This window comes from Dipodomys ordii, unplaced genomic scaffold, assembly GCF_000151885.1.
Source record: "Dipodomys ordii isolate 6190 unplaced genomic scaffold, Dord_2.0 Scaffold69, whole genome shotgun sequence".
Lineage (NCBI taxonomy): Eukaryota > Metazoa > Chordata > Mammalia > Rodentia > Heteromyidae > Dipodomys > Dipodomys ordii.
In genome coordinates, this window is record NW_012267285.1 from 4,000,518 (window position 1) to 4,017,454 (window position 16,937).

Here is a 16,937-nt window from a genome sequence, read left to right on the forward strand (position 1 = left end):
CCTCTTGGCATTGAACCTTGACCTCCTCCAGGCTGGGGAGTTGGGGTCCCCCCCTTTGGGACAGCCTGCGCTCCCCGAGGACCCCACTGGCTCGCCCGCTGCGGGCATCTGCCCCTCACTTTAAGGGTGCTGATTTCAGGAAGGGTGGGGTGACTTTGTTCAGTACTTTGGGGTTATGTTTGGAGCTGGGGTGAGGGTGGGCCTTCAGCCAACCTCTCCTCTGGTGTGTGTGCGTGTCTGTGTGTGTGTGTGTCCGTGTGTGTGTGCATCCATGTGTGTGTCTCTGTGTGTGTGTCTCTGTGTGTGTCTGTGTGTGTGTCTCTGTGTGTGTGTGTGTATGTGTCCGTGTGTGTGCATCCGTGTGTGTGTGTGTCCGTGTGTGTGTGCGTGTCCGTGTCTGTGTCCGTGTGTGTGTGCGTGTCCGTGTGTGTCTGTGTGTCCGTGTGTGTCCGTGTCTGTGTCCATGTCTGTGTGTGTGTGTGTCCATGTGTCCGTGTGTGTCTCTGTGTGTCTGTGTGTGCATGTGTGTGTGTCTGTGTGTATGTGTGTGCGTCCGTGTGTGTGTCTGTGTGTGCGTGTGTGTCTGTGTGTTCATGTCTGTGTGTGTGTGTCCATGTCTGTGTGTGTGTGTGTGTGTATGTGTCTGTGTCTCATCACTCAGCCACGCCCTCTGGCCTGCTCCCTTCCCCTCACAGACAGCTCAGTTTCGCTTCCCCTTTGCCTTTGGTCCCCTGCCTTCCCGGCTGTCCTTTGCCACCTGCCTGGCCTTTCCTGTTTCCCCTGAGACCTGGCAGCCGCGTGTCCACACGGTACCCTTGCTTCTGCTGAGGGAATCTTCAGCTGAATTGTCCTCTAGCTAAGACCCCCAAGCTTGAGCCTTGTAAGAGGATCAGTGGTTGACAGCTGCCTTTAAAATCGATTTTTGAAAGTTTTGATTTGCACACAAATTTGTTCTGTGGACTCTAAGATCTCAATAATCGTGTACAGGGTGGGTGTCAAGTCAAGGTAACTGGTCTAGTCCCACCTCACATGGTTTCACGGCCCTGGAAACATTCAAAATCCTCACTTTGCTACTTTGAAATAGACCACTTACGGCGGTCTGGAACCTTAGAAGCTCTGTACCTACCAGTGCATTTTGCTAACTAATAATCTCTCCTCACCCCCACCCTATCCAATCTCTGGGAACCTCTGTTCTAGTCTCCTGAGATATCGCTGTTTTTCCCCTGCGTCTACATATAAATAATACTTCGGTATTTGTCTTTTTGTGCCTGACTTATTTCATGTAGTATAATGTCACCCAGAGTCACCTACATTGCCACAAATGGTAATTCGTTATTGTAATCACTTAATGATTTATTTCATTGTATATCTGAGCTACATTGTCTTGGTCTGTGTCTTTGCTGAGTGACGGTTTCAGAGCCACATGTAAGGCTTTTATGCTTCAGCCGAAAGTCTTCTTGCCACCTGTAGCATGCATTTGGATGCTGTGTGACTTTCAACTCTTCAGCTCAAGGCAAGCTCTCTTGAGAGCTTGAGCCACAGCGCCACTTCCAGTTTTCTGGTGGTTTATTGGAGATAGGAGTCTCGGGGACTTTCCTTCCTGGGCTGGCTTTGAACTGAGATCCTCAGATCTCAGCCTACTGAGTAGCTGGGATGACAGGTGTGAACCATGGATGCCTGGCCCAAATTTGGAGTTTTATGCTCCAACTCCTCACAGAATTAACCCCTCTTAGAGCTGACTCAGAACCGAATGCAAGAACTTGGCTATGCCCTCTCTTGTCCTTACCTGTCTCTTATATGTCTTCACAGAGGTTCCTCTGCCCTGGCTCATGGAAACGCTTCCTAGCAGTAGAATTGTGGAGTCTTGAGCACCAGCCAGGCACCCTTGGCCTGGGGATTTCAGAGTGATTACTCATGGGCAAGGTGTTTGCGTTCCTGAGGGAAAATTACCAGTCCATCCTGGCTGCGTCTCAGCATTGCCCAGGAGAACTCGATGAGACGAGAGAAGACAGCAAGATGAAGAGGAAGAAGAGGGTGCAGCTAAGAGAGCATCTTAGTGCCTGGGACCACCCTCACGGTCAGGAGAGCCTCGCTTCCCTCGTTCTCACTGTGCAGCAACACTTAGCAATTACTCACGGTACTCTGCAGCCTCAGAGCTGTGATTATATTAGTAGGTCCTGGTCTCCTGTGCTTCAGTGTCTGCGTCTAAAATGGAGTTAGCAGTTCCTAGCAGAGGGTGTTGGACGGACTGGGGGAAGTCATCTGTGACGTTGCTTTAAATGTTTGCGTGGCAGATGGTAGCTGGCGGTCCTCCTCGGTTTCAGTCTTCCCTGTCACCTCTGTGCAAGTCCCTCTGGAGGCAAGGTGCCCTGCTGATTTGGGAGCAGGTGTCTGGGGCATGTACTTCCCCCTGCTTTATTAGCATCCCCCCTTTCCAACGGCTCATGTTGTGAGCTGGGAGATTGGCTGCTAGTGTGTCAGGTTTGCGAATATCCCCTACAGTCGTTCTGGCTTTTGTCTCTGGTGATTAGAGATGTTGGAGCAGGTGACCCTTCCTCCGGGCTGTCATTTTTTTCCCTCCCCATCTGTGGTGGGGACCTGGCTTGGGACTCCTCCCCGGGAGGTTGACACAGACTGGCTGACACTTCTCTTGTCCCAGAGCCCTCTGGACACCCATTTTTGCTCAGTTGTGCAGAGCAGTTTGGGTGCAGAGTGAGAAGACCCACAGTCCCCTCAGATAAGCTTTCAGTAATGGCTGCTTTTTAATGTTCTCTTCCAATAAGTGCTTTATACTACTCATTTTGCAGTGAATGACACTCTTGTTTTGTGACATGTCTTTTTTTCCCTTAATAGGCTGTTCAAACTTAACCTTATCATTTAGCATTCTAAAGTTTCATGCTTGATATCTTGTCGCCTAAATAGTTAAAAGTTCCCTAGTGAATTCAGAGAGAATATCACATTTCACGGCCTTAGTAGATTCAAGGAAAACATCTGATTTTTGTTGAATATTTTGTGTTTCCCTTAGCATTTTTCCTCTTTTCTTTTTAGGCCCAGTTGGTTTACACAACATTGGACAGACCTGCTGTCTTAACGCCCTGATTCAGGTATTCATTATGAACGTGGAGTTCACGAAGATATTGAAGAGGTAAGACTTACTCAGGTGAGGCAACTGTGTCTTATTTTATTTTTTCGTAGTGACTTGGACTTTTAGAAGCCTTCTATCATAAATTGCCAGAAGGGGGAAATATTTTCCTGTGTATTCTGGGCTACAAATTAGAATCACTTAGTGTGTGTGTGTGTGTGTGTGTGTGTATGTGTGCACGCGCGTGTGCGTGTGTGTGTCTGTGTGTCTGTGTGTGTCCTGGGGCTCGAACCCAGAGCCTGGGTGCTGTCCTTGAGTTTTTTGGCTCAAGACTCATGATCTACTATTTGAGCCACAGATCCACTTGCAGCTTTTTTGGTAGTTAATCGGAGATGAGAGTCTTACTGACTTTCCTGCCTGGGGTTGGCTTTGAATCATGATTCTCCGGTCTCAGCTTCTTGAGTAGCTAGGATGTAAGCCACCTGGCAAGAATCTTTAAGAACTATACCCATGCTTGGTCCCATCTTCAGTTATTTGTGCTCAGTTGGCCTGTGGTGGGGTCTGGGGCTTTCTTCCTTTCCTTTCTTTTCCTTCCCCTTCCCTCTCTCCTTCCTTTCCTCCTGCTTCTGTCTGCTAAGGCAAACACCTCCTATGCCCAGCAACTGGTACTTTAGAAATACTTAGTGGGTGATTTGAATGTACAGATAGAATTTTCAGCACTGGTTTGAATAAAAGGGAGTTGGAACTAGAGCAATACTGGAGAAAGTCACTGGGACCAGTATGTTTACGCACAGACACTCTTCAGCATTCATTATTGTTTTTGCCCTAAGCTACCTCCTTTTCTCCACTTGCTGAAGAAGTTAGAGATGTCCACAATGAAGTGAACCACTGCCCAGGCACAATGGTATTTTTTTCGGTTGGCCTTTCTTTCCAGGACCTAACCCAGACTTTTCTTTGTCAATCTGAAGTGCTTCGGCTGGACCTTTTGCTGCTTGCTGTACATATGGGTCCAGAATCTTATGAAAAATATTTTTTTTCCTGGAAATTTTTGAGAAGGCTTTCAAAAGTCCAAGTCACTGTGAATAACTGGATATTCACAACACAAATTTATGTATACTTTAATGACCTGATTTATTTTCTGCTCATTTTAACCTTTTTTATTAGTGTTTGTTAATTGTACAAACAGCTTTCATTATGGTATTTCCGTACATATTATACGTTGATCAAATTTATCCCTTTTATTCTTTCTTTCTTATGCCCGGCCTCATTTTAAATGATTGTGATAGTTTTCCTTACTCTTTTCCTACATGCATATGAGCTGCTCTTCATGCTCGCCCTCCCTCCACCTGCCCTGGCCCCCTCCTGCTCACTCGGTCTGTCCCTGTTTTGCACTTGAGCACACTTTATCCTTCACTCTACTGTGAATTTTGGGGGTGGGGGGTTGGAGGGTTCTGTGCCAAGCCTCACGTGGCTGCCCATTTAACCCCACGCACTGCCGGAGCTCTGGTCTAATTCATGGGAAGGGAGTGGCCTGGAGCTGGACATTTCTCCAAGTGATGCAATGCACATGGACAATGGTGCAGGTGAAGAGGTTCCTGGGACTGTTCTCACTTGACAGAATATCAGTGCCAAAGGAAGCAGAAGAACAAAAGAGAAGTGTCCCGTTCCAGCTGCTTTTACTGCTGGAGAAGATGCAGGACAGCCGGCAGAAGGCGGTGCGGCCCACGGAGCTGGCCTGCTGCCTCCAGAAGCACAACGTGCCACGTAAGATGCCCCGCTCAGCCGTGGCTCCTGCTCTTGTCTACAGTGGGCCTTAGCCAGAGAGAACTAGGGGAGGGAGAGGAGAGGGGAGGGGAGAGGGAGAGGAGAGGGGAGGGGAGAGGGGAGAGGAGAGGGGAGGGAAGAGAGGGGAGGGAAGGGGAGAGGGAAGAGAGGGGAGGGGAGAGGAGAGGGGAGGGAGGGGAGAGGAGAGGGGAGGGAGGGGAGAGGAGAGGGGAGAGAGGGGAGAGCAGAGGGGAGGGAGAGGGGAGAGAGGGAAGGGAAGAGGGGAGGGAGGGGAGAGGAGAGGGGAGGGAGGGGAGAGGAGAGGGGAGGGGAGAGGAGAGGGGAGGGGAGAGGAGAGGGGAGGGAAGGGCAGAGGGAAGAGAGGGGAGGGGAGAGGGACGGGAGAGGAGGTTCAAGTGGTCAGTGTTCCCTGACCTCACCGAGAATGGTCAGTTCTCATTGCTCATTCTGTCATCCTCAACCTAGTGGTCATTCTCACCCTGTGTGATTGCTGACTTTCTTGAGATGTCATATTTCTTTTTCTTTTCATACCTATGTGCTCCTATGCTAAGATTTGCTCAGCCGGGCGCTGGTGGCTCCCGTCTGTCATCCTAGCTACTCAGGAGGCTGAGATCAGAGGATCACTGATCGAAGCCACCCCAGCCAGAAAAGTCTGTGAGAACTTATCTCCCATAAACTACTCAGAAAAAGCTGGGAAGTAGCGCTGTAGCTCAAGTGGTAGAGTGCTAGCCTTGAGCACAAAGGCTGAAGGACAGCACCTAGGCCCTAAGTTCAAGCCCCAGGACTGGCAGGAAAAAAAAAAGATTTGCTCATTTAAACCTAATTTATAGTTTGGGGTTTTAGTTGTCTGAAAAACATACATTGAAATGTTGTCTGTATTCTGACAGAAATGGGTATTAGCTGGGTTGATAATGCATTTTTTCACCACCCTCCTGGGGATTTACTCAGTACTAACAATCTCATTGATTCAGTACCTAACCAAATGTTTAGAGTAAGTCCAATGGGCTCATAAGAACTAGTGTTCTTATATGGCACAATAGGAGACTAGAAGAGTAAAATTTGTGTATGAGTTAAAAATCAAAGGTTAAAAATTGGGAAGGTTAGGGTTGAAAGTGTACAAAATAATCGTGTGTTTGAATATAGCTCAGTTATTGTGGAGAAAGGTGGTATCAAGAATTGCAAGGTGACAGAAAAGCTAGGGATGAAAAAAGAAGGAAAGGAAAAGGAAGAAGGTAGAATAAACCTAGTGTACAATGCTCTGTAAGTCTAAGACGGGGAGAGTGAAAAGAAGAACTACAGAGAAAGAAATGGCAATTTACAAAAGTGATAACTGGTACAACATTAAAAAAAAAAAAAAGCTAGGGACCTGCGGCTCAGGCTAGCTACTGTGGAGGCCGAGATGTGAGGATCACAGTTTGAAACCAGCCTGGGTAAGAAAGCCCACCAGACTGTTATCTCCAATTAACCAAAAACAAGAGAAGCTGAAAGTTCAGCCATAGATCAAGTGGTAGAGCACCAACCTTGAGGAAAAAAAGCTCAGGGACAGCGCCCAGCCCTGAGTTCAAACCCCAGGACCAGTATATAAAAAAAGTAAAGCAAAAAAGAGTCATTTTTCTTTCTTTGCTGAGAACGAATGCCGTCTGGCGCTCTGTCTGGTGGTCTGCGCCTCCCTTCAGAGTTCTGGCTTGGCCAGGTGCGAGCTGGGAACAGAGCAGCGGATGGAGTGAGGAGGTGCCGCTCCTGTGCTCTGGAGAGTCCCTGGAGCTGGTCTGTTCTACGGAATCCAGTGGGGCCAGGTGGGGCATGCCTGGCAGTCCCCGGCCGGCCCGTCAGCATGTGCCTGCCTCTCTGCGCCGCTCAGGGAGTTCAGCTCCTGCTCTGGCCTTTCCCCCTCCACCGAGGCCCTTCAGAGCGCGTAGAGCAGAGCCTTGTTCCCTTCCCGAGGCTTAAGTTTAAGAGGCACTGTCAAATCCAGCACCAAGAATACTTCTCACTTCCTGAGCGCCTAACATGCGGTACCTCCTGACCTTTTTTGGGAGTTGGGAGAGTCAAAGGCAAGGTGGTGAGTGTTCACATAGTTAGGGGTCGTGAGGACACGGGACTTCTCCGGCGACTGCACTGATGTGCTGTTACTTTTTTTTAACCAGTGTTTGTCCAGCACGATGCTGCTCAGCTCTACCTCACGTTCTGGAACCTTCTTAAGGATCAAATAGATGATGTGGACTTGGTAAGAGCTGAAATCCCAGGACCTGTAGAGGTTGCTCACCATTGTGCATTTGTAGTAAGGGATCCGTGGAGACCGCTTGCTCGTTTCCTGGTGTCCTTCCCGGTACCTGCCGGAAGCGTCAGGGCTTGTCAGTCCAACAGGTCCAACTCTGGACATAGCCTCACCCGTCCTTGGCTCCTTCCTGCAGGTAGAGAGGCTGCAGGCCCTGTACACGATCCGGGTGAAGGAGTCCCTGGTTTGCCTCCTCTGTACCAGAGAGAGTAGTAGGAACAGCAGTATGCTGACCCTCTCCCTCTCTCTCTATGACGTGGACTCCAAGCCTCTGAAAACACTGGTGAGAGACGGGGCGAGAAGGGGTCGCCCCGCCATGCCAGGTCCCCCGTGACCTTCTGCCCGCGGACACTAACAATAACTCTGTTTCACGTGCATGGCTCTAGGTGGCCAATTTCTTTGAGCAGCAGCAGCAGTTCTATCCTATTTCTAATTTTCTCACACTGTCGTATTAACCAGGGCTCCTCGTGTTTTCTCCCCCAGTGGGTGGAAGATCCTGACAGATGTAGCGCTGGTAGTGGGGTGCTTGGGGGACAGTGGGGGACCGGCAGCGGAGCTCAGCCCTCACCTGTGGGGTGGCCGCGTGCCCGTGGAAAGGGTCTGCTGACGCGGCCTTTCCCTGCGGCCTCCGCTGGCAGGAGGAGGCCCTGCGCTGTTTTTTCCACCCCAGGGAGTTAGCCAGCAAGAGCAGGTGGTTCTGCGAGGCCTGCGGGACGAAGACGCGTGGAAGCCAGGTGCCCACCCTCAGGCTCAGATGCGTCTCCGGGGCGGGCTTTCCAGACACTTCCGGGCCCTTCCTGATGGTCACCCTCAGGCTCAGATGCGTCTCCAGGGCGGGCTGTTGCTGGGCCACGGCTTTCCAGACACTTCCGGGCCCTTCCTGGTGGCGGATGGGGTGGGATGTGGGTGAGGCTAGTTCGGACCCTCGGGCTTCTCATAGACCGGGCTGTGGATGCTGCTTCTTGACCACAGCCTTCCACCAGGAGTGGCAGGTGACGGCGTGGGGCTGGGTGGGGGCGGTGGGGTCCCTCTTCGGTTTTGGAGACGCTCCCTACAGCAGACTCTAGTTTCTGAGGGCCGGGCGCCTCTGCGGAGCCCTGAGCCGCTCATGGCTTTTGTCTGAGGGCCATAGTGCTGTGCTGGCCACCATCACCTGAGTCTCCGGGGAGAGGAACGGATTCTGCCATGGGCCCCTTCAGCTCCCCAGTGTGTCCCCCGCACCCCTCCCCCTGGGGAGGAGAACGAGCCACCAGGCCCTGTGTTTCTCAGGATCTTCCCGCAAGCGCCTCGGGGCCCCGTCTCACAGTGAGTTTTGCTTTTGCAGGTCTTGAGGATGACACATCTGCCCCAAACCCTGACCCTTCACCTGATGCGATTCTCCATTCGGAACTCACAGACGGAGAAAGTCTGCCATTCGCTGCACTTCCCTCAGCGCTTGGATCTCAGTCAGGTTCTTCTGGCTGAGCATCAAGACTTCACTGAGGACACAGAGCAGGTGAGGTGTTCTGGATCGATCCTACCGGATGCAGCGTTCTTCAGGTTCAGCGCTCTTACCCCTCGACTGCTAGATGGCACCGACTGGTGAATCCCCAGGCCCGGGTTAGCGATTTGGTCTTCAGCTCACCTCCACAGTGAGTCACAGAGGCAAAGTCATATTCAAGGCAGAGGGCTTAAAAACATTTTAAATTCAATTTATTTATTTTTCAGCCAGTATGTTGGCACATGCCTATCTTCTTTGCGGCTGGGAGACGTAGACCAGAGGGGCATTGGTTCAAGGCCAGTGTGAGCTACACAGTTAAGACCCTGTCTCACAAATAAAAGAAAGGCTGTTTTTGTTTTTTTCTAAGCATTATTGATTTTAATGACCATGTGGTCCCCCAGGGTCCGTGCTGGGGTTATCATTATAAGCCTTTGCTGTTCCTAGTGTTAATTTCTTTAAAGATTCAGAACAAACCTGCCTTATTTCCAATGTTGACAAATGGAAAGTATTTGTGTGTAGGGATTTCAGTGTGGTGCTCTGACATACGCATGCCGGCGAAATGGTATCTTGTGGTCTTGGCACTGACTACTGTGTCATGCTGGGCCTGTAGCAAGCACATCACCATTCACCATCTGAGCCAAGCCACTGGGCCTTTTTGCTTGAGTTCTGTTATCAGGCAGTGTCTTGTTTTTGTCCAGGCCTGACCTTGGACTGCTCTTCTACCTTTGCCTCTCCCATGGCCGGGCTTTCAGGTGTGCACTTATGTCTGGCTTGTCTGTTGAGATTGGAGTCTCACTAGCTTTCTCGCCAGGCTGACTTTGTCCACAGCCTTTCTGATCTCCCCCTCTGGTGAACCTGGATTATAGGTGTGCAACCGCACCCATCCTCAAATTTTGGAAAAATTAGCTCAAGCTAGACAACATACTTATCACTTCACCTGTGTCTTTGTGGTGAGCATGTGTAAAAATTCTTTAAAAGCATTTTCCAGTGTGGAGCACATTATAATTACGATATTGTATGACATTGTTCTGAAACCTCTTCCTCCCGTCTAACTGGAAGTTTGTGCGCTTTGATCAGCATCTTTCATTACAACCCCTAATAACCACTGTTGGGTTTCTGCTGCTATGGGTTTTTTTGAAAGAAAGAAATACTCTTTTTTTTTTTTTTTTTTGTTGGTCGTGGGGCTTGAACTCGGCCTGGGCGCTGTCCCTCAGCTCTTCAGCTCAAGGCGAGCGCTCTACCACTTGAGCTACAGCACCACTTCCAGTTTTCTGGTGGTTTATTGGAGATAGGAGTCTCATGGTCTTTCCTGCCCGGGCTGGCTTTGAACCACGATCCTCAGATCTCAGCCTCCTGAGTAGCTAGGATGACAGGCGTGAGCCACCAGCGCCCGGCAAGAAATACTCTTTTTTTTTTTTTTTTGGGTCCGGTCGTGGGGCCTGAACTCTGGGCCTGGGCGCTGTCCCTCAGCTCTTCAGCTCAAGGCTAGCGCTCTACCACTTGAGCCACAGCGCCACTTCCGGCTTTTTTCTTTTTTGCTTATGTGGTGCTGAGGAATCGAACCCAGGGCCTCATGCATGCAAGGCAAGCGCTCAACCACTGAGCCACCTTCCCAGCCCAAGAAATACTCTTGACTAACATAAAAGTCAGCCCAAACTCTCACTACTAATGTTCCCTTTTCTTTTAAACAGTTTTCTAAGATTTTGAGGGAGTGGAACACATGTAGTAGAGACTTTGCGTCTGTAACATTCCTCTTCTTGTCCTACTGTCTTTATAAGGCTTCTGTCCTGCTGTTTCGCTGTCCGCTTTTGGGTTCTTTTCTGTCACCATTTTGTGGATACTCTAGCTCCCTTTCTTCTCACCTCATATTTCTCACAGTTTCATTAACCTTGAACTGAAGACTTTCAGACTATGTCTTCTGTTCAGATGGTGGCATGTGCCTATCAGCCCATTAATCAGGAAGCCTGCAGTGGGGGAAATCATGTTCCAGATGTTTGCCTGGGGAAGGAAAAAACAGCACAAAATAGAGCTAGGGGCGTGATTCAATGGTAAGGCTCCTGCCTGGCACGCAGGAGGCCCTGGGTTCAAACCGCAACTTCCAAAACAAACCAACAAAAACAAGGAAGAAACCAAGGTGAAACAAAAACTTCACAATCCCTCCCCACCCCCCAAACCAAACCAAAACAAATTCCCTTCTGATAACTTGTCTGCCAATGTTAAAAAGCCCTTCTGCACGGTTAACAGAGGTCTCCTCAGAGCCCCACTGGGCAAAAATTGAACATTCCCCACTCACTGGTCTGTGGGTCTGATATAACACAGGCATCACAGTTCTGGTTTGTGATGCTTCTCTTCAACTAGCTGTGAGATTCTGCAGGTCGAGGTCTTTTCTTCCAGCTCCTTTGAAGTGTCAGTGCCGGGCCTAGAGCAGGCAATAAACAAGTGCCTGGCAAAGTATGCTTCCTCACTAAAGACCAGGGCTGGGAAAGGAGGGGTGGGTCACTTACAGCCGTGTCCTCTTCCAGCGTGAAGCACAGTATGAACTCTTCGCTGTGATAGCCCACGCAGGGGTGGCAGACTTCGGTCATTACTGTACCTACATCCGGAATCCAGCGGATGGAAAATGGCTCTGCTTCAATGACTCCAATGTTTGTTGGGTGAGAACCATCATCTAAACTTTCCTCCTTCTCTGAATTAGCCACCTTCAATAAATTCTCAGCTCATAGTTGAAGACGCATTATGGTCTTGTAGTTTGTGTGTAGGAGCTGGGGAGTTTTGTGGCTCAAAGCCATTCTCTAGGTTTATTGCTTTATTTATTTATTTATTTTGCTTGTCTTGGGGCTTAGACACAGGGTCTGGGTGCTGTTTCCCAGCCTCTTTGTGTTCAAGGTGAGTGCTCTACCTACCACTTCGGCCACAGCGCCACTTCATGTGGTACTGAGGAATGGAACCCAGGGCTTCATGCATACTAGGCGAGCACTCTACCACTGAGCCACCTTCCCAGCCATGGTTTATTGCTTTCTTTTTTTTTTTTTGGTCGGTCATGGGGCTTGAACTCTGGGCCTGGGCGCTGTCCCTCAGCTCTTCAGCTCAAGGAGAGCGCTCAACCACTTGAGCTACAGCGCCACTTCCGGTTTTCTGGTGGTTTATTGGAGATAAGAGTCTCACGGGCTCTCCTGCCCGGGCTGGCTTTGAACCGCAATCCTCAGATCTCAGCCTCCTGAGTAGGATTACAGGCGTGAGCCACCAGCACCCGGCTTGGTTTATTGCTTTCTAAGCATCTGTTGTGTCAGTGTTAGGTTTCTGGTGCTCTTGGCCCTGTACCTTGAAGGTTTATGCTTTGTAGGAAACTTCTGTGAAGTGAGACGTTAGAAAGATGCAAGGTGTAAAACTCTGGGATAGGTGTAAGCATTTCAAGGTGAGTGGGGACATTACAGAGGGCCTCAGGGTGCACGGCGTTGTGTCACCAGATGCTCTGATGCTGTGTGGTCGCCAGGGTGGGCTTCTCCACTCTGCAGGAGTCTAACAGGGCACATTACAGTGTCCCCTGTTCTGTCAACACGTAATAGCAGCTGCCAACCAGCTGCTGATGTCTGTGATGCTCTTCCAGGTGTCCTGGGAAGATGTCCAGTGTACCTACGGAAATCATCACTACCGCTGGTAAGAGAAGCACTTGGGGGAATGGAGTCCACTGGGTTCTTGGAGCTTTGTGAAATCTGCATGGATGAACTATTGCCTTTATCCGAGAGTCCCCACTGACTACCATTCAGCCTCATCTTTCAGCAGTCATCCGTGGCACCACACTTCCCTCAGAATTTAGACTTCAGTAAAGCACTGGCATAAGTCCCAATTCCATGTCCATCATTTTCTGTAACTGTGTAGCTGTATTTTCTGGTCTCTATTACCCTGCCCTAATTTATCTTCTGAGCAAGTGCCTAGTGGTGTTTTTATAATCACGGTCTTTCCTATTGCGCAAAGCCTTTACTGATGGGCCCCAGCGGATTGGCGGGGCTATCTTATCAGTACCCGGCTAACCGATTGCACCCTGGAGCTCCAAAGGCAGGGCTATCTTATTTGCTTTCCATGCCTTTTGAGCAGGCCTCCTTTATTACACTTCAAAATGTTTTCTGATTTTGTGACTTTTCCCCTCACACCAGACCATGTGCTCTTTTTTTTTTTAGTGCTAGTTCTTGGGTTTGAAGTCTAGGCCTAGGCATTGAGCTTTTTCACTCAAGGCTAGTGCTTTACCACATGAACCACAACTCCACTGCCTGCTTTTGTGTGGTTAATTTGAGATAAGAGTATCAAAGACTTTTCTGCTCTGATGGCTTTGAACCTAAATTCTCTGATCTAAGCCTCCTGAATAACAATGGTTACAAGTGTGAGCCAGTGGTGCCCAGAAGACCAGGGGCCAGGACCACTCTCCTCTTTCTCAGTAAGCGTCAGGACATGCTTCTGACGTAGTAACCTAGAGAGAAAAGCTGGATAAAGTCAAGGCAGAGATTTTTATATGTACTGGAGGTGGAGATGGCACTGACAGTGTAGGTAGTGGAGGTGGTATTGGGGTGACAGTGTAGGTACTGGAGGTGGTATTGGGGTGACAGTGTAGGTACTGGAGGTGGTATTGGGGTGACAGTGTAGGTAGTGGAGGTGGTATTGGGGTGACAGTGTAGGTACTGGAGGTGGTGTTGGGGTGACAGTGTAGGTACTGGAGGTGGTGTTGGGGTGACAGTGTAGGTACTGGAGGTGGTATTGGGGTGACAGGGTAGGTAGTGGAGATGGTATTGGGGGTGAGAGGGTAGGTAGTGGAGATGGTATTGGGGGTGATGGTGTTTGTACCAGGTGATATTCAGCTACACCAGTGGCTTGATTTCATAATTAATGGATTAGGTGGAGTTCATGTTTGATATCTTCCTTTTACCTACTTTTCATGTTTTTATTTATTCTCAACATTTCTCTTAGGTGCCTGTTCTTAGCCAATTTTTGGTTATTCATTCCCCTGTGATTTAGAATAGGGGTTAGCAAACTTTCTCTGTACAAGTTAGAGAGAAAGTACTTAGGGTTTTGGAGCATAGCCTTTGTAGCTGTTACTCAGCTTTGCCCTTGCAACATGCAGGGTGCCACAGATAGCACGTGAATGAATGAATGTAAGTGGCCATGTTCCAATTAAGTTTATTTACAAAAAACAGGGTTGGAGTTGGCTTATAGTCCCATAATATGTCTGTCCCTGGTCCTTTCCTCCTTCCTTCCTTCCTTCCTTCTTTCTTTCCTTTCTTTTTCTTTCTTTCTTTCTTTCTTTCTTTCTTTCTTTCTTTCTTTCTTTCTTTCTTTCTTTCTTTCTTCTAGTCCTGGGTTTGAACTCAGGGCCTGGGTGCTATCCCTGAGCCTCTTTGTATTCAAGATTAATGCTCTACCACTCGAACCACAGTGCTACTTCCAGCTTTTTCTGATTAGTTTATTGGAGATAAGAGTCTCACAGACTTTTCTGTCCAGGCTGTCTTTGAACCATGACCCTCAGATCTCAGCCTCCTGAGTAGCTAGGATCACAGGCATGCACCATGCTGTCCATGATTTGTATGTTAGCTAATAAGAACTTCCAGGTTAGTTTCCCAAGTCACTATTTTCTTTTCCTTTGATGAGACGGACAGGTAGGTAGATGAAGGTTTGCTCCATTATCCTGGAAGTTTGGTCCTATTGTGAATCAATAATATATCCCCTCAACTGGGCACTGGTAGCTAGCTCACTCCTGTCATCCTAGCTACTCAGGAGGCTGAGATCTGAGGATTGCGGTTCAAAGCCAGCCTGGGCAGGAAAATGTTTGCGACTCTTATCTCCAAGTAACTAGCTACAGAAAACTAGAAGTGGCTTTATGGCTCAAGTGGTAGAGCCCTCGCCTTGAGCTGGGACAGTGCCCAGGCCCAGAGTTCAAGTCCCACAACCCACCCAAAAATACACATAGCCTTTCATTGTAAATGTTTAATTTTGCTATGCTGATAAATTTCTCTTTACAGGCAGGAAACCGCATATCTTCTGGTTTACATGAAGATTAGAGGTTAATGGATATACTTTAAACCTTCAGAGACTGACAAATTCATTTCTTTTCCTGTCATTGGATCTGCTGAGTCTTCTAGGAGATTCTACAATGAGGAAAAACATAAAAACTGTAATAATTTAAATCTTAAGTTATAACCATGAATGGTTACTGGTGTGGTTTGGATGTGGTTTGTCTCCAAAGGTCCTGTGTCAGAGGCCTGGTCCCTTGTCTAGCAATGTTGTGGGGCAGAATCTTTGGAGAGATGAGGCTTGTGCAGGGCATCTGTGGCTACTCGGGAGGCTTTGAGAGTTCAAATCTAGATAGGGCAGAAAAAGCCTTGAGACTTACCTTCCATTGACAACTGAAACAAAAGCTGGAAGTGGAGCCATTGCTCAAGTGGTAATGTGCCGGCTCGAGTGAAAAAGCTCAGGGATGGACTGCACCTAAGACCCGAGTTCAAGGCCCAGTAGTGCCCATGAACTATTTCAGCTAGGCCCCCATCTCCCCAAGTTTCCAGAGCCCTTGAAAATGCACCACGCCTGGAGAGTAAGCATCAACACAGGAGCCTGTGTAGGAAATTCTTATCCAAACCATAACTCTCGTGAATGAGGCACAATAAGTAAATAAAGTTATTTCTTTCGAAAGGAGTGTAGTGTGCAGCTTAATGGGGTAATTAAACACATATGATGCTAATGACTTGTGCTATAAACATATAGCTGTGAAAGCAAAGGCCACTGGATCTTTTCAAGAAGTTGTGCTCCTCAGGACCCGGGCTGCGGTGAACACTAATGCCCACCAGAGGGAGCCCTAGCCTGTGCACTGTCCTCATCAGGACCCGGGGTGCAGTGAGCACTGATGCCCACCAGGGGGCGCTCTAGGCATGTGCACTGTCCTCATCAGGACCCGGGGTGCGGTGAGCACTGATGCCCACCAGGGGGCGCTCTAGGCATGTGCACTGTCCTCATCAGGACCCGGGATGCAGTGAGCACTAATGCCCACCAGAGGGTGCCCTAGGCCTGTGCACTGTCCTCATCAGGACCCGGGGTGCGGTGAACACTAATACCCACCAGAGGGCACCCTAGCCTGTGCACTGTCCTCATCAGGACCCGGGGTGCAGTGAGCACTAATGCCCACCAGAGGGAGCCCTAGGCTTGCACACTGTCCTCATCAGGACCCGGGGTGCGGTGAGCACTGATGCCCACCAGAGGGCGCTCCAGGCTTGCACACTGTCCTCATCAGGGCCCAGGGTGCGGTGAGCACTGATGCCCACCAGAGGGCGCTCCAGGCTTGCACACTCTCCTCTCATCAGGGCCCAGGGTGCGGTGAGCACTGATGCCCACCAGAGGGCGCTCCAGGCTTGCATACTGTCCTCATCAGGACCCGGGGTGCGGTGAGCACTGATGCCCACCAGAGGGCGCCCTAGGCATGTGCACTGTCCTCATCAGGACCCGGGGTGCGGTGAGCACTGATGCCCACCAGAGGGCGCTCCAGGCTTGCACACTGTCCTCTCATCAGGATCCGGGGTGCGGTGGGTCCCGATGCCCACCAGAGGGCGCCCTAGGCGCTGTGCACTGTCCTCCTGGCCTCAGGACCTGTGGCATAGGAGACGTGAAGAGGCCATGTCCTGTGGACTATGAGTCCCGGCACCCTGAAGCTGAGAAAGCGCACAGTTTCAGCTCCTGAGTCTGTGCTGCATCCCTGGCCTGTTAGATCTCCACTTCCCCAATAAAGTCACCTTTTTACATGAGGCTGTCTGAGTGGTGGACTCTTTTCTCCATAACACTTGGACAAGACTGCTCTGGGCTTCAGACACTAAAGTTTGCAGCAGGACCAAGCAGAGGCTAGTCTGTCTTTGGCACTGAGGCTTTGGGACACTTCATCAGGGCTTCACGTTTTACAGTGTCCTGGGCAGAAATAGCTGCAGCTACAGGCTAGGAGGAGGAGTGGAGCACTGCAGGGGTGGGGCAGGAGCAGGAAGTAAGCGGTCCAGGGGCGGGGCTTGTGGGACGCCAAGGGTCCTGAGGACAGTGTGCATACCTAGAGCACCATCTGGTGGGAAGCAGTGGTCACTGCACCTCTCTGGTCCTGAGATGAGGAAGATCATGTGCAGGCCTAGAGCACCATCTGGTGGGAAACATTGTTCACTGCATCTCCTGGACCAGAGAAGAAGAGTACGTTACACACAGCTAGAGCACCATCTGGTGGGGATGAGTGGTCACTGCACCTCTCTGGTCCTGAGATGAGGAGGATCATGTGCAGGCCTAGAGCACCATCTGGTGGG

The 16,937-nt window shown here is 49.8% G+C and overlaps 1 protein-coding gene and 1 long non-coding RNA gene across 6 annotated transcripts; one reads left to right on the forward strand and one right to left on the reverse strand.

Moving 5' to 3' along the window:
- The first annotated feature begins 1,810 nt into the window (after positions 1 to 1,810).
- Usp18 (ubiquitin specific peptidase 18) lies at positions 1,811 to 14,943 on the forward strand. 5 transcript variants are annotated; one of them, XR_001175343.1, is made up of 11 exons: positions 1,811 to 2,137; positions 3,049 to 3,145; positions 4,701 to 4,846; positions 7,015 to 7,094; positions 7,282 to 7,440; positions 7,784 to 7,879; positions 8,470 to 8,640; positions 11,148 to 11,279; positions 11,969 to 12,040; positions 12,233 to 12,282; positions 14,634 to 14,674. XR_001175343.1 is itself a non-coding variant. In XM_013023703.1 (10 exons), the coding sequence occupies exons 1-10, from the start codon at positions 1,915 to 1,917 to the stop codon at positions 14,677 to 14,679; spliced, it is 1,200 nt and encodes a 399-aa protein (XP_012879157.1). In that variant the 5' UTR covers positions 1,811 to 1,914; the 3' UTR covers positions 14,680 to 14,943. The 5 variants fall into 5 exon arrangements, 4 of the variants coding, with proteins under 4 accessions (XP_012879157.1, XP_012879159.1, XP_012879160.1 ...); XM_013023703.1 differs by lacking the exon at positions 11,969 to 12,040 and having other exon boundaries at positions 14,634 to 14,943; XM_013023705.1 differs by lacking the exon at positions 11,969 to 12,040 and having other exon boundaries at positions 7,282 to 7,428; positions 14,634 to 14,943.
- Positions 2,894 to 15,294, reverse strand: LOC105991124. Its single transcript, XR_001175344.1, has 3 exons — positions 14,949 to 15,294; positions 10,467 to 10,475; positions 2,894 to 2,906 (listed from the first exon to the last, which is right to left on the reverse strand). It is a non-coding gene; the product is annotated as an uncharacterized LOC105991124 (long non-coding RNA).
- Between the last annotated feature and the right edge of the window lie 1,643 nt (positions 15,295 to 16,937).

Excerpts from the sequence above, each read along its gene's own strand:
- Usp18 (XM_013023703.1), top strand. The coding sequence starts at position 1,915 with ATGGGCAAGGTGTTTGCGTTCCTGAGGGAAAATTACCAGTCCATCCTG. Across the intron at positions 3,146-4,700 it reads TTCACGAAGATATTGAAGAG|AATATCAGTGCCAAAGGAAG; the intron begins GTAAGACTTACT and ends CTCACTTGACAG. Across the intron at positions 7,095-7,281 it reads AAATAGATGATGTGGACTTG|GTAGAGAGGCTGCAGGCCCT; the intron begins GTAAGAGCTGAA and ends TCCTTCCTGCAG.